The sequence below is a fragment of the Papilio polytes genome, unplaced genomic scaffold, assembly GCF_000836215.1.
Source record: "Papilio polytes unplaced genomic scaffold, Ppol_1.0 DF824102.1, whole genome shotgun sequence".
NCBI lineage: Eukaryota > Metazoa > Arthropoda > Insecta > Lepidoptera > Papilionidae > Papilio > Papilio polytes.
The window spans coordinates 5,947,667-5,973,035 of record NW_013525102.1 but is presented as its reverse complement, the minus strand read 5'-3'; the positions used below and the strand labels follow the sequence as shown (position 1 = coordinate 5,973,035).

The window sequence follows — 25,369 nt, the reverse complement described above, 5'->3', positions numbered from 1 at the left end:
TTTGCGTTATTACACGATATTAATCCCGATAAACTTTAAGTGAAACTGTACGAGAATAGAAATCGATTATCAACAAAAAACGGACTTGTTTGCTTTCACTATTAATGTGTTCAGATAAAAATAACTCTAAATCATAACTTTTGCTTTACAAAGAGGCCTTTTTCACATTTAATAGAACAATTATTGTCAACAAAAAAAAGAAAACTGACTTCAAGACGAAAAGATTCAACTTTTGGTACGCTTTTTTATGAAAAACACCAAAAGTACTGGTTAGTTTTTAATTTTAATAGTTATTTCGCATAAAAAAATCAATCACCAAAATCGAATCATAAAAAAGAACGAATTGAGAACCTCCCCCTTTCTAAAGTCGCTTAAAAAGTTAGCTACATACAAAAACGTATACTATGTCTGAATTATAATAATAAAGTCTTTAACAAGTAATTTTTTAGCACACCTAGTAATAAATGTCTTTTATTTATTGTTTTTCTGTAAGTAGATTTTACAAACACTGGCAATAAATGTTATTCACAGCTATATGCGGACTATCCTAATAAACCCATTAGAAACTAAGTAATAGAATCAATATAATTAATTTCAATTGATAGTAAAGTGAGCATTTAGTGTGTCCAAACTTAGAACACTATTGATCCGAGTCCCGTTCATGCCGGCGCTCATATTGGACCAATTAAACAGAACGCGGCATAGTTCAAAGCGAGCTTCTAATTTACCACGACACAAAAGACTTTCTCTGAGACCAAAATCGAAAGATTACATCATACTGTTAGCGTTGCTAACACGATCTAAGCTAGGTCTAGACCATCTAGATGGTGCTATCATTATTATAGTATTCGAAGTAATTTTTCTATTTTTCCATTCTCTAGGAGGAGGTGCAGCTGCTTTGTATGCTTGTTGGAATCTATAAAAATAAAGCCCGCTATACACGTGCAGTAATTGCACTGTTTATCTGAACAGTTTGTTTATCTGAATTAAAACTGACGTGTTTCGGAAAATTTTAACTGTCAATTAAAGTTGACAGTTCTCAGCCTGCCTTCAAACTTTTTAACTGTACAGTTTTACTGTTCTGTGTCTTAGCTAATTAAGATAAGAAGTAATTAAGTTAATTCATTAATATATAGGAAATATCGATACAATATTTCGTAATTTACAACGTAATGTAGACTCGATGACCAAACAACGCCGGTCAACAAAGGCCCGATTCAACCACAAGTTTGCGGTCGGCGAAACAATACGAATAAACGTCACTGTAAATATCAGCTAACGGATTAGTTTGAAATAGTTTTAAATAAAAGACGAATGTTATAAAAACTCTTGAAAATATAAACAACTCCTAGAATATCAATCTTACTTCTTACTTACATTGTAGATGCGATTGTTTAGATATTTGTTAGAATTTATAGTCTAAATGGCTTGACTAGATGAAATTTGGCATAGATTCTACTTACTTTTGTTTTTTAATGCCATGCGGCCGCAGTCGCGAGCAAAAGCTAGTACAAAATATTTAGATGATATAAGTAACAAATTCTTTGATGAATTATTTTGCAAAATACAAAATCTAGCGTAAGATTAATTTACGAAACTTCATGTCTCTAAAATGTCATACTACGTTAGTCGCTCAATTGTTATAGACAAAACCTATTCAAGTCCGATTAGCATTTAAATTAAGTTATCAAGCGATGAATAATTAATTCCGAGCTAGTGCATCGTATCGGGTGAAGTGAATGTCGCACGTAGGGCTACCAACCTTTAATAAACAAAACAAAGCGGTGACAAAAATCCAAATAATCTCCCCTTAACTCTTGACGCCTTAACATTTGACGGAGAAATCAACACTAAGTTACTTCCATCTAGAAACTAAGAGATCTAAGAGATCTTTTGATGTCTGCACACAATAAGTACCATACATGAAAAGCCGAAGAATTTGTTAGTGACAGCCCTACACCTACTCCGGTACGGCAATTAAACATTGATTAGAAGACGTTGGCACAATGAACGTCATTAAATGAATTGAATTGTATCGTACAAGTTGCATACAAATCGTTATAGGTAATTATTATACCGTGAAGTTTGGGACCGGTGTATTAATGTTATTTGCGTTTCCACTGATAAACTACTCGTTAAAAACATGTCTCTCTAATTATAATTGGAGTTGACAACAATATCTTTTAAAACAAATGTCACGTATTAATTAAAAGCTTTTCAATGCGTTATATTTGTAGTTTTGATTTTTAATCACCTTATCTTGCTAACTAACCAATCTTAGTTACTAATAATATAAATGCCAAAGTTTAGATAGATGAATTTAGCATATATGTAGAGAAGTCTGGAAGAAAAAATAGGTTCTTTTGTTTTTTTTATTTCCACGCGGACGATGTCGCGGGCAAAAGTAATAAATAAATCTTAGTCGAATAATCCTTTGTTGTTAACACAACCTCATAATGGGTAGCATTCGTCCGTATCAAGTTCCAGCCGTTGTTACGAAAGATTGATATTTTCTGTTATTAATGACAAGCTATTCGCATTCTTTGCGCTAAAGTTTTTTTTTCATTCTGCTCGACTTCAGGCGCACCTTTGACTAAACTATAGCACAACTATTTAGTCTCGATTTGATTTTTGTGAGCTTATATAGCACGCACACTACACGATTGTTACTTGTGCAACTATAGTTTGTGTAATTAAAATAAATTAGTTTGATAAATGACGCATATGAAGTATCGAATTCAATATCTATGAAGGCAAATGCCATACTTAATAGACAGGTATCGTAGTGACGAAACAAACACGCATAGCGAACAATTTGGAACTATCGCTATTCAATTTAAATATTTATCGAAATCAACTAAAATTAATATTTTCATATTAACTAATTTATAAGATAATTCTAGTATTGATTATAGTGTAGAGAATTTAGCGATGACAGAAATAATAGCGAAATCCAATTCGATTACGTACGGCTGTAGTAGTAATAAACATATTTTAGTCTCATTATTTGTTATGGTCATTATTAATTTGAGAAAACAGTGTTTTTTTAATTCATAAGTTATATATATAAATCTATCGATTCCAACTTCTATCAGAATTAAAATTGAAAATCGATAAGATTTATTACTGATTTTACACAACCCATCCCTACTAAATTTGAAGTGAACAAGTGACAATCGTAGAACAGTTGTGCGATAGTTTAGTCAACAGTGTGCGCCCGCTATTAATAAGTGGAAATTTTAACTGTATTTCGCATAGTTCGTGATATTAACTAATTTGTAACACTATTCCTTTAGTATAGTATGATTTGATTCATGTAAATCACATTTTTGATTGTGACTTTTCTAAAGTAATTTACGCAAGCTAGAATTAACCCATATTTAAAACACGTAAGTAAAACAAAAAAGCTTAACACAATTACGTTTTAATTAAGTACAAATAGGAAATACCGAAGCGCTGATTGAGTTTGTACATACGATGTCCTACTTTCAGCTTAACGCTACCTGTAGAATCTCGTACACGCGTTCCTAAAACATTTTTCAACTAAATTGTGTAACATTCATGCTTAATATGGAGCTGTTAGTGTATTTTGTAAGACATTTTAGTAACCCTTAAATAATCGTTAATTGAATATGTTTGAAAAATACATAGTTTTGAGGTAAAAGTTTGATTATTCGAAGTTGGTGATATTGAAAGCAAAATATAAAATACTAACTGTTGCTCGCGACTATGACCGCGTGGAATTAAATTAAAATAAAAATATAGCCTACTAGCTTTCGCCCGCGACTCCGTCCGCGTAGTATCGAAAAAAACAAAAGTGAATAGCCTATGTGTTCTTCCAGACTATCCTCTACATATATGCCAAATTTCTTCGAAATCCGTTCAGCCGTTTAGGCTACAAACTCTAACAAACATCCATCTATCCATCCATTCATCTAAACTTTCACATTTATAATATTAGTATGATGATACTTAGTGATGACGTATGTAGCTTCTTAAGTGGCAGAATTTTTAAAATCGGCCCAATAGTTTTTGAGTTATTTCAATACATACAGAAATACAAATCTTGGATTTATAATATTAGGATAACTATAGATTGAAATGTCAAGTTTTAGTGACTTTTAATGACCTTACATATGTACGAGTAATTATGTTATTGAATAAACTAAGTTATTGTTATCTATTGTCTATCATAAGAACAACAATTTCCTAATCATATTAACATAAAAACAAGGTATTCATATACTTTACAACTATTACTATTTCCGTGTTCAAATAATCAAGCATAACAATAACTTTGTTCATAAAGTTAGGGTGTTAAATGACAACGGTCGGATACAACTGTAACAATAAAATATTAGAACCTTGTTTGCCACAAACAAATTATTAATCCCTAAAATGTGTGAGGAGTGAGACTATTTCTTGTAGATTCTAATGGATATAAAGATCTTGCTGTCATACTCAGAGACGGTAAACAACTTCAAGCGACTGCTTGTTAAGATTACTCGTACTAAGAAATGCCCTTAGTCATCATCACCAGCTCACTATACGTCCCCACCGACGGTCGCGGGGCCTACCCTAAGTAAGTGTGACTAGGCCATAGTCAACCACGCTGGTCCACTGCAGGTTGGTCGACTTCACATATCTTTGAATTTCTTCGCCGATATGTGCAAGTTTTATCATGATGTTTTCCTTCACCGTAAGAACGTCGGGTAAATTATGTGCATATGAAAATTTGAAAAAAATCGAAAATCTCAATGGTACATGGCGGGGTTCGAACCCAAGACCTGTAGATTACAAGTCAAGTGCTTAAACCACTTAACGACAAATTTTCGACAGTTAATAATCAATGTAAAGTAAAAATAACAGCAACGTTTCATAATTTTGATCCCGTGAATTTATGAATTCAGGTAAAAAATTCCTCTTTTCTTTGCGTTTGTTAAATCTTGCAACACAAAGCGTAAACATGAAATATTCAAATGTAATCTCCGAGCGGTTATGAAGCTCAATTGGGGAGCATATTTCAACCATTACGTCAAAATTAACTGTAAAGTTAGAAGAAACCATTTGATTAAGAACGGAACTGTGACATTTTCTAACAATGTTTTATGTAAAAACTATTTAACTACCTCGTAGTCTTAGACTCCAAAAATCAAACAAAAAATGGGACCCACCTGCAAGCATTACCTTTCGGATAAACAAAGAATTATCAAAATCGGTCCACTAGCGGCGGAGCTATGCCGTAACACGCATAAAAAAAACATACAGACGAATTGAGTACCTCCTTCTTTTGGGAAGTCGGTGAAAAAATTGTCGTTACTTATCTAAGGATTTGCAAGTATGTAGTAATCGTTTCATTAATAATTTCCTAGTTACCGTTTTTTTGATATAAATTAAAGCGAATAATTATCAGACTAAGCACAAACAATAAATTTAACTATCCATAATCTGTTTCAACTTACCGATTTTCTAACGGCGCTTGCAAATTTACAGCAGAACCTTTAACGATTGGGTCTCGTCTTTTACTGATATCCAAACTCGAATATCTTCTTGTATATGTAAGTACACTGCACATTTCACTCGCGTTAAAAAACTCCATTAAAACATCTACCGTATCATTTAAACCGTAAACATTTCTCAAATCACTTTCACTGGTATTTTCAAAAACCGTTACATTATCGGAAACTGTTTGATTAACTATTTCGTAAACACCATTGTGTAGTGGACTAGCGTACACATATACTTTGTCTAGTTCTGTATCGTTCTCTGTTCTTATATTGTCTTCTGTTTGAGTTACGTTCGAGTTTGCTTGGTAATCTTGTATTGATGTATACCAAGCTTCTAGAACAGCGATGTGAGAGTCCAAATCACGACATGTTAGCCGTATCTTACTATTGTGACATTTTTGTTCTTCAACTATTTCTGTAACAAGAAAACATATGGATTAAAGTCTACTCTATTATCATTCTTAGAGCGCACTATTACTAAACTATCGTATAACTGTTTAGTCGCGCTTTGATTCCTATGAGCTTATATGGAGGTGCACACAGTCGATTTTTAATTGTGCAACTAAACAGTTGAACAGGCTACAAAACAATCGCACAACGGTTGTGCGATAGTTTAGTCAAAGGTGTGCGCCCGCTCTACAGATATAAATATGCTCGAAATAATACGTGTATAACTAATGTTTTTTTAATCATAAATCTGTTAATCGCAATATAAAGCAACGATACAAATGTTCATATTTTCTGATTTATGATTATTGACATTTTAATGAACGTAAAGCACTAAAACTATTTTTATATACAATCAATATCATAAATAAAACTAAAGTGCTTTCTTTAATTTGACGTTATATTAAAGTCGTGTAATGGAAAACATTTATTAAACTAACGTATCTCGAAAGGACGAGCAATAAAGGTATTAAGACACAAACACGGTTGATTCTCATCCACGAATATTCGCCAGTCGTCCAAAAGACAGGCTAATATAATTTTCAACAACTCGACAGTGCATTTTCACCCCTTCATTACCTCTCGCTCTTTCCACTTAAATTTTAAATAAGCCTTACTCACTCAGTCTGACCCCGTTGCATTCCAAATCCAAATCAACGTTACCATGGCAACCATCCAAAAAAGCATTCGAAGTGTCCGCCAACGATTATTGATCTTTGCTCTTGTGCAAATACTAAACTATTCCTAACAAAAAAGTAAAAGATGCATAGAAAATTAGAGATCAAATAACACTGGCGGTTGATAATCCTGGATATTAGCAAAGTTGATTTATTAAAGGAAATTAAACCTTACAATGGGGGATTAAAGTGTAATTTAGATTAAATAGTTATACGAAGGGATGTAATAGATTTGTCCGATGTTTTAGGGGCTTTGTACAGACTCGGGGTACTCCTCTTCATTATACGTTGTGAAATAGAATAGCGACAAATCGGTTCTTTTGTTAAGTTGAATGTTCTCGTGACTTTGCGAAAAAAACGCATCTATCTTCCATTAAAAATCATATAAAAGATGGTTCATGGCGGATAAGTCATCGATCTTGTTTACCGTTTACAACGTACTCAGAAAGTGGTGGTATTATAAAAGAAATCTACACTAAGATACAGCTAAAATAACCAGTGCCCGTAAAACAGTGGTAGTGCCCGCTTTAACATCTTAGCATGAATGGGCCGGCACGCCCGGTGTAATACCACCACCACACAGAAGACAGGCGTGAAATGAAAGCAATTCCTTATAAGGAGAGGATGGGAACGGGAATTGGATTTGACGGTAGAGGACATGCATAAAAAGGAGAAATATCCTCTTTATGTGCGTCTCCTCCTCCGTCGGATAAGGGTAGGCAACGCATCTGCAATTGCGGATGTCCATGGGCAGCGGTCGCTTCGCCATTTTGGCGGATTCAGGTGGCCGCTTGATCGCTTGCCACCTTACGTTAAAAAAAAACATTAATCTGACTGTGTGACAGTAAATAGGTCAAATATGATCTAGGTCACATGTACATTTGTTGGAAAGAATATAACATTTTTACATGTGTTTTGATGGATATCATAAATTTCCATTTAGCACTTACCTGAAACACTTAACATAGATATTCTCGACCCACACAGTATTTAGACGTCATAGATAAAGAATTTTATAAGCTAGCTTTCGCCCGCGAGTCGAACCACGTGAAATTAAAAAAAAAACAAAAGTGAGGGCTTATGTGTTCTTCCAGATTATTCTCCACATATATTCAAATTTAAATCGAGATTCGTTCAGTAGTTTGGGCTACAAACCCTATCAAACATTCATCCATCCATCTATGCATCCAAACTTAAATACATCGGATTAAAATGTGAAATTACAAAACGTGTTTAAAACAAAAGAATAAATGACAAGCACTGTCCCTTTCGCTCTTTGCTTATATCTAATTCCCTTTCTCTTTCTTGTTTATTCTCTTTTAATTTTCATGTAAACTCCGACAGTCCTCCAAATCAATCACATAACATTGTCATCCCTTTTCTTCCTGTAAAAATGACCGAAACAACGATAAGTCTATACATTCACACATCTACGATCGTGATTAACTTGAGACTTATTAGATACCAAAACGTGAATGGAGTGAAATCAGCGGAAACCGTTTGAAGCCGGTTAATAAAATCAAGGCTTAATTTGAGGGGAGTCAATTACACGAAATGAGCGCGCTATTCCCTTAGTCCTTTGTACATATTTAATTTCAACTTAATGCCGATTTACATTTTCACTAGGTATTTATTTAAAACTAAAACATGGTAAAAATATAGCCTATGTTACTCAGTGATAGTGTAGCTTTTTGATGGTGAAAGAATTTTTAAATCGGCCCAGTAATTTTTGAGTTCTTTCAATACATACAAAAGTACAAATCTTTCCTCTTTTTAATTAGAATAGAATCGGCTGAGTAGTTTTTGCCTGAATCAAGTAATACAAAAACACATAGGTAACTTGCCTCTTTATAATATTAACTAGTAACAATAGATTTATTAACAATATTTAAAAACTACTGTTGAATATTTCCACAAATGAATTCCTTTAAAATATAGACGGACGGCCATATTAACAATGCTTGTAAATTACTTTAAAACACACAAACTGAACTCCAATGCGACAACGCAAATATATCGAATGTTTCGAATCGAACGAACATTAGAAAATTAAAAATATATCAAAATATATTTTTGATATATTTTTAATTTTTTATTATTTTTAAATAAGTTTTTATAGTTATTGAACTATAAAAACTTATTTAAAAATCAACAGCGTTTATATTTTTAAAAAGAAAATCTCAGTTTCCAAGTAATATTCATTACACTTAGTACTGTGGCGTAGCTAGAGGCGATCGCTCATCTCGCACCGCAGTCTGCGATGAAACGAATGGCGTACAGACAAACATTTTATATGTATATTTATGTCTACATTCTGTTGTCGCGTACGGAAACTACGCTAGTGGTAACACGACACGCTCGAAAGAGTCCTGGGAGATCGCAGTGATATTTCAACTTGAAAGTTTCGAAATATACTGGAATATTTTGTAAAACTGATATAGTTGCTATCGCACTTTTATATTTGTATTATCTTATCTTTACTATTATAAACAGGAAAGATTTTATTTTGTATGTATCCAAATAACTCAAAAACTACTGGGCCGATTTCAAAAACTCTTTCACTATTAAAAAGTTACTTTTTCACTGAGTAACATAGGCTATATTTATTATTATTTTAAATTTGATGTGGACTAAGTCGCGCGCAACAGATAGTCTTACTGATATTATAAATGCGAAAGTTTAGATGGATGAATGTTTGTTAGAGCTTGTAACCTAAACTGTTGATTGAAACTCTATAATATTCGGCATAGATGTAGAAGATAGTCTGGAAGAAAGCATAGTCTACTTACTTTTGTTTTTTTTTTTTAATTCCACGCGAACGGAATCGCGGGCGAAATCTAGTGTTATATAAAATGATATATTAGTTGTACGTATGTAGGTGTACGTTCCCATTTTATCAGAAGGTCTTTAACAAGCGTTATTTGAACTTGACATCAAGACACTTATATTAAAATAGTTTCGATAAAGTTACAAGTTGTCATAGAATCAAAACACATCTGTTGCCGAACTATTTAACAATGTGCAACGTTCCCCAACTTTGTATTAGAATCTAATAAGAATGTCACTCCGTCGGTTCGTTGGGACGCCATAAAAAATGCAACCCTCAAAAATAGTATAGCAAAATTAGCTGCACGTTTCAATTTATATTTGCACCAATACGGGGTCACTTTAAAAGGGGATCCTATAACAATACACAACAAATTCTAGCATTTATGATTATTGTATGGATTTTGCGTTTATATAATAATTTTTCAAGACAAGTAACGTAATCATCATGCAGTCATTTTCTAAATGTACTAACAAAGTAATAATCACTAAGGACGTCCCTTAGTATAGCTTTAATAGTATAAATCGACATAAAGGGACAGATTAAATTGCTAAAATGTAAAATTTGACGTGAAAACTTTCAAATGTGTAGTTTGTTATTTAAAATTGATACCCAACTCAATTATACAAAGAACGGAACATATGACCATTAACTTACGAAATCAATAAAGAGGTCAAAGCGTATAAAATTACTAACAATTATTTATGGAGATACAATTTCATCTCCAGAGCGCTCTACAATAGGTTTAAAATAGAAAAAGAATTAATTCAAATGGTAATGAATTCTATAATAAATGACAATCGAATAATTCTTACTAATTCTCTATTAACCATAACATAATAATGGATCGCTTGTTTTCTACAAATATAAACGTGAGTTTTCACTGTCGATGTAACTGTGGGTACACAAATATAGCTATCTCTGTTCTATTGGAGAGTCAGAGAAGGACGAGAATGTTTTATCCGGGTGTTTAGTCAATGACAAATCAGTGTAACGTAGGATTATAGTGCGTACTTAAACTTAGCTAAGCTAACGAGTTAATAGAATTAAATTGCCTGAGCTCGACATGTAGGTACTCAATAAATTTGCATCCTAAGGGATTTTAATTTGGAATCCCGAGATAACACTGACCACTCAGACTGAAAACTCAGGTAGACGTAAAGCTAAGCAAAGTCGAAGTATGCTCTAAATTCAACCTTAAATTTACCGAGGACATATAACTATATGTCTGAATGTTTAAATTAAACAAGTTATATGAAACACTATTTACCTATATATCCATTAACGGCGAAAACATAATAAATGAAAATAAGAAATCCAACGTGCGTGCGTACGCGGGATTCCTTCAACATTTTTCCGAAATCACCTCCACCTTCAACATTTTCCACAAAAACACTACACAGGAAAAACAATCGACCACATAATTATTAAAACATGTCCATTTGAATTAATCAGGTCGTTGACTTGTCATTGTTAATGTAAATTGGATTAAAGGTAGAGCGTCTACGAGCGTGTTAACGTGAGTACGCGAATTACAAACGACACGTCCGCTTTCCACGAAAGCTAGCGTGATACTGAATTTCCAATAGGCAGTGTTGCAATCCGTAGCGTTTCGTAGAGCCTAGATTTGGAAAATCCGAAGTACATCGATCGACAATTAACTAATTAATTACATACGTATGATTGTTTACAATGTAACTATTACGTAGACATGAAGTGCGTGACCGTGTCTTTAAAAAATTTAATTATTTTATTAGGCTGTTCCAAGGCTATCAGTACAGTCAAGAATGCATCGGCTATTGAAGTCACCACCGATGGGAATCAATTCATTAGACGCCGGTTACGTGCTTAATGTTCGTGAGACCCATATTATAATTAAGCTAAGAATTTTGTTATTAGAAGCACGTTTACTTACAACTGTATGTAATTAAATAGATCAGTACTTTACGAAACTAGATGAAGGTACTCGTTTCCATTTAGTCAGTCTACGGAGACTTATTTATATAACACTGTTGCCTGCAAACTACGTTAGCGCAAATTTGGACCACTCGTTATGCCAATTCGACACCGCCGAATTTAAAAAAGTGGCCTATAATATGCCCGCCTATGACAGCAACCCATCAGTGAAAATGCGGTCGAAATCGATCCAGCTATTTCGGAGATTTCCCGAAATAAACGCGGCTTGCGAACAGACAGACAAACAGACAGACAAAATTTTTTTAAATACGATTTTCGTTATCAGCAACGCACATCATAATCATACATCAATATACATCATCTTCCTGAAATCTGAAAGTTTTCTTTTGATATTACAAACAGACACTCCATTTTTTTTTACATATAGATTACTTAGGAATCTTATACCCTCTGTATTATTAATCTATGACTAACTTATTTTTGTATTTCGGAGTTTTCATTGTTTGTATTTTAATAATACGGTAGCTTTTCAGTTTTCATTTTATTCCGGGAATAATCGAAGTCATTCCGGCGCATGTTAAGCCGCGGCACATTACGGCGTATCCTTTAATCCCGTATTACGACACATAATGGATGGGATCTCAATTTTACTGTTAAGAGATACAATAAACAGTCTCTACATATAAAGATAACTGTATTCGAGTGCGTAGTTATTAGAAAGTAGCTGTTGCCCGCGACTTTATCCACGAAATATTAAGATAGAAAAGTAGCCTATAATATGGCCTTCTATGTTAGCTTCCCTTCAGTGAAAGTCCGGACGAAATCGGCCCAGCCGTTTCAACGTGGCTTGCGGACAGACAGACAGACAAAAAAAATTAAATGCGTTTTTCATTATTAGCAACGCAAATAAATCATCTTCCCTAAATCTGGAGTGTTAAAACAGACACTCCTATTTTATTATATGTAGGTATAGATAGATTATGACTTTTTGGTTTATCGACTACTGTTTTTAGCAACCAATTAATGCCTAAGAAAACGACATAGTTAATAAATGCAAATTGTATATCGATTTGGTATAAATTCGAAGAAATACGTTCGTTAGTAGATAGATATTCACACGAATTGTATTTATAAAACAAAGAGATGTTATGCATATTTGACATTGTTTATAAAACACTCATCTCAAAGGAAACAACAAAATACGTAGTGAAATATTCACAGAAAACAGTTGTTGATATTACAATGTTCTATTTTCCACTTTAAAATTCATTACTTTCAGTTTTTTAATCAAATGATATTTACTCAAGATAATGGAAACCAAATAACTTAAATTTCGAATTGTGATATTAAAAGTTCGTTAAATTTCAAAATTAAACAAGAAAAAGTACAAAAAAATTGTAAAAGATAGTGACCTATTTATTTTGATACAAAATCTATTCCGGGTCTGAATAGGCATCAAGATGTAACACGCGAGCGGATCATTAGACCTAAACTAGTTTTCGTCCGCGACTCAGTTCGCGTGGAATTAAAAACAACATAAATGAGTAGCCTAAAGTTCCAGACTATCCTCTACATCTAACCAAATTTCATGGAAAACCGTTCAGCCGTTTAGGCTACAAACTCTAACAAAAATTCCTTCATCCATCTAAATTTTTACATTTATATTATTAGTATAAAAGTATGAAGTGTCTTTTATTCTTGTGTTTATTTGCGCACGAAATTTGCAAAAAAAATCAGTTATTTCAAAACGATAGTATTATACCAAGTAGTTTAGTTAAATGAACTTTCTACATTTTCGTATTGGAACTGTACAAATAACTGTACAAAACCATTTCAGCACGAAATCAGATATGTAAACGATATCTCTACATCTGCTTTGGTATAACGTACTTCCTTAGTTCCATGAAGTAATAGTTTTACAATTTGCATAAACATATCATATATTTTATATCTTGAAAAAAAAGATAATACTGTATTTTAACAAAATTTTATTGTTTGTCAATCGGACTCTTAATTATAGTATTAACGCGAAAATGCGAAAGTTTAGATATATGTATGGATGTTTGTTAGAGTTTACCGCCTAAAAGACTGTACAGATCTGGAGACATAGATGTAGAGAGTAGTCTGTAAGATCACAAAGGCTACTTGCTTTTGTTTTTAAAAATCCACGCAAACGGAGTCCAGACAAAAGTGTATCTATAAAAGACAGACATAAAAAATATCGCACCAACCGAATTAAATTAGTATTTATCTAACTAGGTTATCGTGTTACGTGGATCAAGAGAATATCCTCCTGCCCTAGAGACATCCCACAGCAACACCGCGTCTTATTTATTGCATACTAAACATTCGGTGGCGTTTATATTTTTTATTATTGTTTTTATTGCTAATGTGATTGAATAAATATAACATAAATATTTACTTTTGGGTATTAAATTATAGATTATAACTACATCCTGTATGCTTTCTCTGGAAATAACTGTTCACATTTTGTATTTCATATTTTATACAAATAATATTTTTCACGGTTCTTTACCATGAAAAGAAATCGTTTATTTGTGACCATTTCAAGCACATATTGTTACTTTGATATGTTACTAAGTATGTAAATATTAAATCAATCAATGTCGCTAAAATATATTGAACCTGTCTTTGAGTTGAAAACGTCTCAAATGATAAAGCTTCCACTTAGTATACGTCAAGCCTTTGTCCGCGGCACCGCAAGGGTTAGTGAAAATTTATTTCGATTGTCTTTAACAGAAATACAACTTTTAATATTAGATAAAATTTAATAACCTAAAATAATATATTAGACAATTATTTCTATCATTTATCTGCTACCGTAAATGCGCTAAAATATTAACCCCCTGAAGTCTGACAAAAAATAAGTTTTAATTAAAATTCTCCCTTTACAACGCTGTTTTGTTCATTTTGCTGGTTTGTTTAGATGAGCATCCGTATGGCGCTAGCGTCGCGATGATGTGTTAATTAAAATCCTGCCACGTATTCGCCTCGCTTGAAACGAACGTGGGAAAGAAAAATGAGCCGAGATTTAGCATAATCTGTGGGAGTTTTCATTGACGAATATTTTCAGGTTAACTTTGTTGAGAATTTCACGGTAGTACGATTAGTACGATGAGTTATTTTATACTAGTTTTCGCCCGCGACTCCGTCCGCGTAGAATTTAAAAAAAACAAATATGAGTAGCCTATGTGTTCGTCCAGACTATTTTCTCAGTATATACCAAAAGTCGTCGTGATCCATTCAGCAGTTTAGGTTCCAAACTCTAACAAACATCCATCCATCCATCCACGAATTGATGGAGAATGTGTATGTTTTCTTTTATTGTAGTTATTTAATGGTTTAACAGATTATTTAAAGTATTATTTCGGTATCCATAGAAGTGTCACATCCGTTTCCTTTCGTCCTATATTGAGTTCATTTTTTAAAATGATGGTAATGCCACCATCTGTTATTACGTCCTGTTGACCTACTATACAATTCTCATCGTTGACTTGATGTGTCATTAATTTAAAAATATCTGTAACTCCGAAAACATAACATAAAGATTATTGATTACGATACAGTATTAGGCTTCTTAAAGTCTTAAAAAAAACATTTCTTAAGCAAATGTACTGAGAATTTATCCATTAACATTACTTATATTTCTATTAACTTTAACGATCAATTTGATGTATCTAAGTTGTAACTTTAACATTAACTCGTTCTTTAATTAACAAAAATAACATTCAGATGACGGCTTCTACGCTATGTAAAAAAAAAACATAAAATTAAATCATTTTAACGAACGTCATCAACAGTTATTAGTGTAAACGCAGCGTTACGACATAAAATGTTAGCGACGCATAACTTTTCCTATTATGTAGTCAAGGAAATAAATTCACTGCCCGCGAATCGAATATGGAAAAATATCACTATAAGAACTATAATTTAGCACTTACCTATGTTGTTATAACAAATGTTAACCTTATTGCATTACTAGCTTTCGCCCGCAACTTCGTTTGAGACTAATTAAAGAATATGTAATAAATAAATATAGTCTATGTTACTAACAGGTAAATTACCTTTCTAACTGTAAAAGAATTTTTAAAATCGGCCTAGTAGTTTTTGAGCCTATCTATTACAAACAAACAAAGTTCCTCTTTATAACATTAGTATAGATATTAGATAGTATATTATAAGCATCAAATGACTTCACCAAAATGGATAAGAAATTAATATCCTTGACTATAACTTACTTTCTTAATATCAAAGCGTCTGAATTAGATACATCTAGCCGTGGAGAATGTAGTTTAAAGAATTCGTGATATGCTACGCTATTTTCTTGCCGGTAGATTAACAACAAAAACAATGTCATCCACAAATATAGATATAAACAATGCCCTCATAAATCTTTACGTGGAAGTTTCGGAAGACATAAAAGAGATTTAACTACTTTTGTGTCAGATTTAAATGGAATATAAAAACAGAAATAATCCGTTCGTTTTATTTTCACCTTGAACGCGAAAGTCGAGGACAATTCATTGAGGTTATGTTAAACGACACTTTTCTTATTATTTAAAATAATCATAATAATATTACAAATGCGAAAATTTTTGGATGGATGAATGTTTGTTAGAGTTTGTAGCCTAAACGGCTGAACGCATTTCGATGAAATTTGGCATAGACGTTGAGGATAGTCTGGAAGAACACATAAGCTACTCAGTTTCGTTTAATTCCACGCGGACCGAGTCGCGGGCGAAAGCTAGTGGGAAATGAATTACTAAGTGTCGGTACTTATAACAGTAATCATAAAATAAGGAATAATAATGTCTTGTGACTTTTATTTTTGTTTTTTGTTGCAGAATTGTTATAAAAGCTTTATTTCATTACAAATATGCTTTATTAACTGTAGATAAAGACTCACATGGGCGTCGCCAAGGTGGAGTCGAAAAACGTAAAATAGATTAAAACACGACATCGAATAAGCCCACCTTTAACATATTTTATTAACATTTTAAATAAATAGATGGATGCTTGTTAGAGTTTGTGGCGTAAACTGATGAACGGATCTTGATGAAATTTGTCATAGATGCATAGTCTGGAAGAAGACGTAGGCTACTTACTTTTGTTTTGATTCCACACGGCCGGAGTCGCGGGCAAAAGCTACTTTTATTCATAAGTTAAATATGTTGTTAAAAGGAATTTAACAACCTAAAGACCACACGCATCTATTTAAATGGAATCGTGGAATTGATTTACATTGACGCATAATCGTTTGCATATGTAAATGTGACCCATTTACTTTTACTGCTAATGGGATGTGTTTGTATATCCTATAATCGGAATCAAATGGATACTGTAACCCTTGTAAAGCTTCTCTTCCCAGCTTTAGAATCTCTGAGGACTTGTATTGAATTTTTCATTACATTTAGGTACTAGCTGTTGTCCGCGACGTCCACGCAATATTAAGATAAAAAAAGTAGCGTATAATATGTCCGTCTGTGTCAGCTACACTTCAGTGAAAGTCTGATCGAAATCGGCCCAGCCGTTTCGGAGATTGCCCTCAACAAACGCGGGTTGCGGACAGACAGACATTTTTTTTTTAATGCGATTTTCGTTATCAGGACGCAAATACATCATCTTCCTCAAATCTTTTTTCTTTCGATATTACAGACACTCCAATTTTATTTTATATATGTGTATATATAGATTGATAAGTCCCAGTAAATGCGTATGGGAAGATATTTCAATTACTAACTAAATATAACTATTACTCATTTATTGTAAGTTGTTAGAAGCTTTAAGGTCGAAGCTCAACGGAAATTATTTCTCCGAACGTTCTAGATACGGGGAGGGAATTTCAGGAAATAACTCGCTTCCCGGTTTGTATTGGGTAAAGTTTGTGTCAATTAATTGCAATAAATTTCTTTTCAAGGACGTAAATTGTTTTTTTTTGAAGCTCTCAAACAGCAATAATGTCTAAAAATCCAATATTTATAATTTCTTCAATATTAATATGTTTACTAATGGGTAATTTCATCAAATAAGAACACGAAACTCCACATGTCACACCCATAAAAAGAAATAAAAAACTTCAAAGGAAATTCTCACTTCATATAGAAAGTTAGAAACAAATTCAATAGCATGAAATCGATTCTAACAGAATCCACAAACTCGTTTCACTATCCCAAACTTGTGGCACAAGTTATATAAGATTTTGAATCTGCACACATGTCTTACCTAACTTAGTCGGTGCTATACTTTATATCTTCAGATACGTTGGGAAATTTACCCATATTCCAAGCGCTACATCTTACTTCTTACTAATATTATAATTGCGAAAATTTGGATGGATAGTTGGAGGGATGCTTGATAGGGTTTGTAGCCCAAACTGCTGAATGAATCTCGATGTAATTTGGCAACAATGTAGAGGATAGTCTGGAAAAACACATAGGCTACTTACTTTTGTTATTTTTAATTCCACGCAGACGGAGTCGCGGGCGAAAGCTAATATTTTAAAACTTTGAAAACATTAATGAGACTGTTGAAAATTAACAAATCAAATAAACTGAAACAAGACAAACAATGTGACATTATTCATTTATTTATTACATTTAGCTGTAGCAACTAATCAATACCTGGTTCATTAACCTCAATTTAAAAGAATTAGATTTCGTGCCAGTAACAAGACATTAAATACTAAAAAACTACTTGTGAACATAAAAGCACATCGTATTGTGTATTAGGTCCTCCGAGAGGACAATATACCACGCAATCAAATTGAAACAAATCCCCCGAGTGCAGAAACCTTCACGTTGCTTTCCACAATATAGCCGGCTGATATAAGGTTGGAATTCAACATGGCCGCCGTTACCTGTGTAAAGCTACATAAAAATGACTTCTTCGAAATTAGAAATGTTTTTTGTTTTATTAAGCATCTACGTATAATTTTAACATGCCAACTTCTTTAATACTAACTTTCACCCGCGAATCTGTCCGCGTAGAATTAAGAAAAAGTACGCAGCCTATGTTTTTCGAGACTATGCTCTACATGTATACGAAATTTCATCGAAATTTGTCTAGCCGTTTAGGCCACAAACTCTGACAAACATCCATCCATCTAAACTTTCACATTTATAATACTAGTAAGAGTATTACTTGAGTTCGTACAATCAAAAAACACTTTGAGGTTATCTAAATCTATACTATTATAATAAAGCGTAAACACACACTTCTTTGTTGCCTAAAATGTCGGAAATTACAGCATATTTTTGAATAATTCTTCATTTAATAAAAAGCCCTATACTTACATCACGCTTTAGGCTATATATTTTCACACCATTAATCTTAGGGGGTAAATATTTTGGATAAAAACCCCAATGCGGGTAAGAGACCATAAGTTGCTGCCAACATCAAGGAAGCAAGATTGTCAAGGTTTGTCATGTCATGTCATTTTGACATTTGCTATTGATAATTTGACAAATGTAAACAATAAAATAAAATTTTCATAATTTCATGCGGATGAAGCCGCACGGGAACAGCTAGTTGCAAATAAAATCTTTGAGTATATACAAATAACGATACTATGGCTTTGTATGTCTACTTACATCTGCTTCATTGAATATTTACGATCACCTTTACGCAGCCAGAAGACCGCTATAAAAGGGAACATTACTGTGACGTAATCCACCCAAGCTTATACAACTTGCGTGTAACTTGAGTTACATCAGGAGCCAAGTGGCTTTGACCTCACGTACAAGTTGCACAGAACATAACATCCTCTTAGAACTTAGGAGCTTACTTTTATTTCTCTTTTTTTGACGACAATAGAGTTTCCGATTCGAGTTTAAAGCTACTTTCAAATGATCGATATTAACAATTATGCTTTTTTTTAATAAAATCGGAAAACACAATTACTAACCATATAATCCTAAAATGGAAATGTATTTGATATATTTCATAGCGCAATAATTACATATTGCATACTAGATATCAAAGCTGTTCAGAGATCAGGTTTTCCCGCCAATCGCGCCCGCAATCAAGAGTTACGGGCCTCATGGGATCAGGGAATGCTTTGTACAATACTGCTTAAATATGTAAAAGCTTACCAAACTTTAGAAACTTGTATAGACGTTCTTTTTTTTAAATACGTCTCTTTTTTTTGGCATTTATTCATGGTCACAAGCAAACGGACGGATAAGAGCAATTTTGTTTCTGAAATATAAAGATTCAATAAGTTGCTCATTGTAAGTGTTTACATATTTATGTAACTGACTGTACATAAAAATATACATATTTTCACTGGCTATATGCCTTTACTAATGTTAAAAGAATTATAATGAAAAATGTCTAGCCAAGTTTCAAATACATTTTATTGCTCTTATAAATTTTTAGGAGCTACTTTTAGAATCTTTTAATTTTTATTTACGATGCCAGAGTATTAATATCTTTGAATAGCAAAAAATCGTTAATTTTATCATCACAAACTTAAATATATTAGCTTAGAGTATTACGTCTTACTGTCTGTTACAGATAAACTTAATAAAAAGCGATCTTTGACGTCGTTTGTAACTCAATGTTCTGCTTCCAGGCTTTGAAAAGGATTTATCTCAAAAGCGAAGATCTCCCGGGGCTTTTGCGGGGCCATTATTTGTCTAGAACGGATTTATCTACCAAGACTTGAATACTCTGTAATTAAATTCATTAGATGAATGCTAGAATAGTAATAAAGTAATAAGTACTTGTTCTTACAATAAATAAAACTCTCAAATCAAAAAATTAAAACCGGTTTTAATTTTTGACCAACTACAAAAAGGTTCTCAATTTGATCGATTTTTTTAGTACATTGATTACGTTGTGATCCGATTAACATGATCCTTTTTTGGTTGGAGTTCTTTTTAGAGCGAACACCGATTTGGTCCCAATTTTTAGATAATACTCAAAGTTCGAAACTATCGAGTAGTTTTTGAGTTTTTTCTCAAAAAAACGTACTAAAAGGCGGAATTTTTAAGTAGAAGTCGGTTTTTATTTTTTGTTAAAATATATCCTTCAAAATTTTCAACCAGGCTATGAATTTTGTTTTTTATTAGTGACAAGAGTATTCCAAGTTCAAATCCTTACAGCTAATGTTATTTTATTCACACTTTGCATTCAAACTTAGCATATTGAAAACTCTTCCTAGCTAAAAAAAGAATAAACGTAGTTTTGTCTGTAGAGAACGCCCGTTTTATCTTTTTGCCACAATCAGAGCATAGTCCTCGCAATTTTATTTAAAGATAAAAGAACATTCATTTGATTCAAATATTACATAGAACAGACTAAGTAGTGTTACCTAATTTTTAGTATTGAATTTTTTTTTTCGGTTTTAAAAGTAACACAAACATGTAATTATTAGATAAGAGAATTTACGTATACTTCAATGTATATTAAAAGTGCAGTTGGAATAGTCTTATTTAATTTGTAAGGTTTCTTAAAATACCAGTTTAATGCCATTATCGTCTGCAATTCTCATAAAGTGAATACACCTGCTTCAATAGAATTCTCCTAGAGGCGCTAGAAAATTATTAGCCAAGTCTTAAATAACCCAGCAATAATTGACTATTAAGTACCCCTTAATACCCCTATTAGTATTCAAAAATACGAATATATAAATTTACACTATCCTATCTTTAAAAAACATTATTTTCCGCTGTTCGGAAACTAGATAATTTATTTTGAAACAAAATTAAAATGGAAGTTATATCATACTAGTTTTCTCCCACGACTACATTAGGGTGGAATTTAAAAAAAACAGCAGCCTTTGTTTTCCAGGCTATGCTCTACTTCCAAGCCAAATATCATAGAGATCCGTTCAGTAGTTTAGGCTACAAACTTTAACAAACACCCATCCATTTAAACTTTCGCATTTATAACATCATCATCATCTCCCCTGCCTTATCCTACTCCCCTAGGTTTTCGTCCTCCAAATAACTCTATCATCCGTCATCTCAGTCATCACTCCCGTCTTGATCATGTCACCTTTCACAAAATCCATCCATCTCTTTCTAGGTCTTTTAACAAGACTTTTTTTTGTCTTTTTTTATACCATTAGTAAGATTTAACTAAAACTGAAGAAGAGTATAAATGAAAAGTTATAGGGTTATTGATAAGAAATATGGTTGATAAATTTTAGTTTATTAGAAATAAGTCGTCAAAACAGAATATGGACCTTTGTCATCACAGTAAATTAACAATTTCGAGTAAATTTCACTATAGTTTGGTCGTTTTGAGCCTTGTTTTATTACTTTCTAACATTTTTACATTCATTATATATTTGACAAAGTTTATATTAATACCGAAAATCAGGAGATCTACTTCAAACTTTAATAAAACAATAATACAGTGGTAAATAATACAAAATGCAGATATATTGGTAACATCTAATCGGTACATTTTATATAGTTTTTTGTGTTCAGACTATATTTATTTATTACATGATTACATTTTATAATATTCAAAACATGCAACATATATTTTTACATTCACATACACAAAGGGTGGGAACACACATAGTAAAGCCAGTAAAGTTTCACATGCCAGTTACTGGCAGAAATCAGTTGCTTATACAGTAGAACCTCTATAAGTTAAAGTCCAAGGGAAACACGAAATATTTTAAGTTATCAAGGGTCTATGTTATAGAGGTTTTGGACTCTGATGGGAAGGGGACATATTATTTTTTGAAGTTACCGAGGTTTAAGTTATCGAGGGTCTCCTGTACCAGTGAAATGCAATTGCTAACTGGGATATGTATTCCCACCTCAATATTTTTTATTACTATTTTAGTGTTCATAATATACAAATTGGTAATTTCTTAGTCATACATTCAAGCTATGTAAACTGTTATTAAAATAAGATATGTAAATTGTATATTACCCATAGCCGTAACCTATTGAACATTGTATGGCCAGTGGTACCCAAAGTAAAAAACATAAGTTAAAAAACTAAATACATAAGAAAAAAACAAATTAAATGACACTGCAGTATTTAAAATCAGTCAATTTTTGGACTGGCTAGTCTTTTAAATTGAAAATGAAATTAAATTATTAAAATTTCATTGTTCATACCCATGTTATAATGAAAATATTATTTTATAGTTTACATATGTAAAAAATTCAATTGCAAATATCAAAATGTAAATGCTCAAATGACAAATTCCTTACTTCTGGTTGAGAATTAAAGTAACCATGGCAACCATGATTACTCTTTCTCACAGAGTAATTTTTACCAATATATTCACCCTTTAAGTTCAATAGCGTGAAAATAGCCTAAGCAGTAGGGCTCTTTTTAGTCATTTAAAAATCGAAATATTCGTAAATACTAAAGTTACAATAAGTAATTTAGGAACCACTGGCACAACAATTACAGATTTGCAAAGATAACAATAAACTTACAAGTTAAACTTAACTGGAACTAAGTGGATTTCACATTTGTGGCAGGAACTCAATTGGTGTTGCGAACTTGAAGTCTTCGGGGAACAATTTGACAGCAAACGGATACATCAGCTTGTACGACTGTCGGATTGTTACATCAGCCACACCGGCGATGTCTCCTATTTCTTTCTGACTACGCTTATCATCTGATGCCTGAAACACAAACAATTATTCCTTAAAAAAATCTGACAAGGAAAATTAATTATTTTAAATTCATGAAAGCATCATTATTTCAAAGAATTTTGTTACGATATTATTATTACGCTCACGCCTGCGACTTTGTTTGCTCAGAATTAATAATCTTTTTAACAATGAAAACCAAGTTAAAGATAAAGATTACCAACTTTTGGTATGTTTTAAGAAAAACTCAAAAACAACTATATAGTTTTGAAATCATCGAAATAACGATGTGGTCCACTAATCATTAAAAGAAGAAGAAGAAGAAGAAGAAGAACTATAGAGTAATTTTTAAAATTATTGGGACCAACTGGCTGTTATTCCGCATCAAAAAGAGTTATAAATCGGATCCTGCTTATTAATATTGACAAAAAAAACTTCTTAAATAGCTTTATACATCTATACCAAATTTCGTACAAATCTGTTTCAGAATTTAATTAATAAAAAAATCATCTAAAATTTTACTTTACAAGTATAAAATGATTGAATTGTTCTTATGCTAAAGCAAGTCACAATAAAAACTAATTGAATTTGCAATTTATGTAACTAAAATATTAAAAGTAGGTCAAAATGTTACTGAATTTACGATTTACACAAATACTTCGTAACTCACCTGTGACGCCATATATATAGCAGCCGCAGCCACAGATATCGGACTCCGACCAGAGACGATATCCAATTCACCAGCTTTCCGAGCAATATGTGTAGCCGCACGTTGCACTGAGTTCGGCAAGCCAAGGTTCGAACAGAACCGAGACATGAAATCAGCCGTAGTGATAAGTTCCACTGAAGTTTCGAGTGCTTTAAGAATGAGTTTGAAACACCTTCCAATTTCTCTTTTACTTATTTTGCTGACTGCACAGATTTCTTTGAATGTACGCGGTACACCTTCCTGTCTACACGCAATATAGAGACAGGCAGATGCAATAGCGTCGTTTGCTCTGCCTTTTAAATTTTTACCATCATGGACCTGTAAAACAAAAGTGTTACAATCATTTTATAATATTATAAAATTAAGAAACTATATAAAATATAGCCTATGTTACTCACTGATAACATAGCTGTTAGAGGTAAAATTTTTTTTAAAGTAGCCCAGCAGCTTTTGAGTTATTTCAATACATCCAAAAATACAAATCTTTCCTCTTTATAATATAAGTATAGAAGTAGATATATTAAAGTGTTACAAAATTACTTCTTTAAAAACTTTTGGTGAATCGAAAGAATTTAGTGGGAGAATCCTAAAGGAAGGATTACATCCTCTTTCTGTGCAATCCCTCCCCTGTCAATTAAAGGTAAACAGAGTAATTACAGAAAATTATAGGCAACTGTTGTTTTGTCATTTGGTCAAATCAAAGTGGATTAATATTTTATTGTACCCAAAACATTATTACTCAAATACATTTCTATTACCTGTTTAAACAAATTATTAGCTCTGTCCACAATAGTTTTAGGCAGATTTATTCGGTCGGCCATTGTGTTTATTTCTCGGAATGCATTAATAAGTGCTCTGTCATTACTACTAATGTTTCGTCTGTTCTGATACTTGGACACACCAAAACTATCAAATGAAGCATCACCCCGACCAGGTCCTATGATAGTGGACAAATCGCCACCGGAAAGTAAGGGGTTTTCAGGACCACCAACACGAGATGGATCCACACCAGACTTCTCATTGCTGAAAGTTCGCCATTCTGATCCGACATCTATAACCCTGGAAATATGTAATAAATCATAAGACATAAAATGGATTTATAAAAAAAAGATAAAAAAGAAACATCCAAAATTAGCCAATTAGTATTTTTGTTCTAATTCCATATAAAGATATTTTTACACATTTATTTGATAAAACAAGTTGCATTGACAAGAAAAACTAGTTGTTTTGAAATATCATGGAGTACAAAATAATTACCTGTCTCCTACTACAAGACCACATTCCGAGCAGATCATGTCACCAGCTCTATAATCCTCAATAAGTGGTGCGTCTGGGTGAGCATAGCACACCACTTTGTTAGCCTCCATTCTAAAGATACAAAAGAAAGTAATACACAAGGTATACAATACTCAATTATGAACCATATTTTAATCAGTTTTAAGAGAACTGTGTAGACACAAGCTAATAACTCTGAGTATAAAGGTACGTAGACTTTGCTAGTTCATTTAAAGGAATATTTACTTAATCATGAAATAAATTAAAACACAATTAAATATTAAAAACAAACCTCGATGTGCTCGCCATGATTGATTGTCAATTCGGAATGTCATAGACAATAGAGTCAAACGTTGAGTCGAGCTCTATGGAAAATAACAGAGTAAAATATTCACAAACCATAAACATTAAGGTTTATA

At 32.6% G+C, this 25,369-nt stretch overlaps 2 protein-coding genes across 2 annotated transcripts in view; both read right to left on the bottom strand.

The window, feature by feature from the left end:
• The window catches only part of LOC106099898, a 52,411-nt gene extending 41,405 nt beyond the window's left edge, over window positions 1–11,006 (bottom strand). Inside the window, exons 1-2 of the mRNA XM_013278584.1 lie at window positions 10,729–11,006; window positions 5,463–5,922 (exon numbers count right to left, since the gene is read on the bottom strand). Of these exons, the coding sequence (XP_013134038.1) occupies window positions 5,463–5,922; window positions 10,729–10,810 (542 nt within the window). The 5' untranslated portion in view covers window positions 10,811–11,006. The remainder of the gene's footprint in view (window positions 1–5,462; window positions 5,923–10,728) is intronic.
• A 10,528-nt stretch (window positions 11,007–21,534) lies between these two features.
• Window positions 21,535–25,333, bottom strand: LOC106099658 (transcription initiation factor IIB). The gene is made up of 5 exons (XM_013278257.1): window positions 25,243–25,333; window positions 24,933–25,043; window positions 24,434–24,734; window positions 23,637–23,993; window positions 21,535–22,999 (listed from the first exon to the last, which is right to left on the bottom strand). Exons 1-5 carry the CDS (start codon window positions 25,257–25,259, stop codon window positions 22,838–22,840), a joined length of 948 nt encoding a protein of 315 aa, XP_013133711.1. The 5' UTR covers window positions 25,260–25,333; the 3' UTR covers window positions 21,535–22,837.
• Window positions 25,334–25,369: the final 36 nt, after the last annotated feature.

Bases quoted from the DNA above. Each gene is read 5' to 3' on its own strand.
- LOC106099658 (XM_013278257.1), bottom strand. The intron at 24,735-24,932 runs GTAATTATTTTG...ACATATTTCCAG, and splicing joins GGTCTTGTAGTAGGAGACAG to GGTTATAGATGTCGGATCAG. The intron at 23,000-23,636 runs GTGAGTTACGAA...TTTGTGTTTCAG, and splicing joins CTATATATATGGCGTCACAG to GCATCAGATGATAAGCGTAG.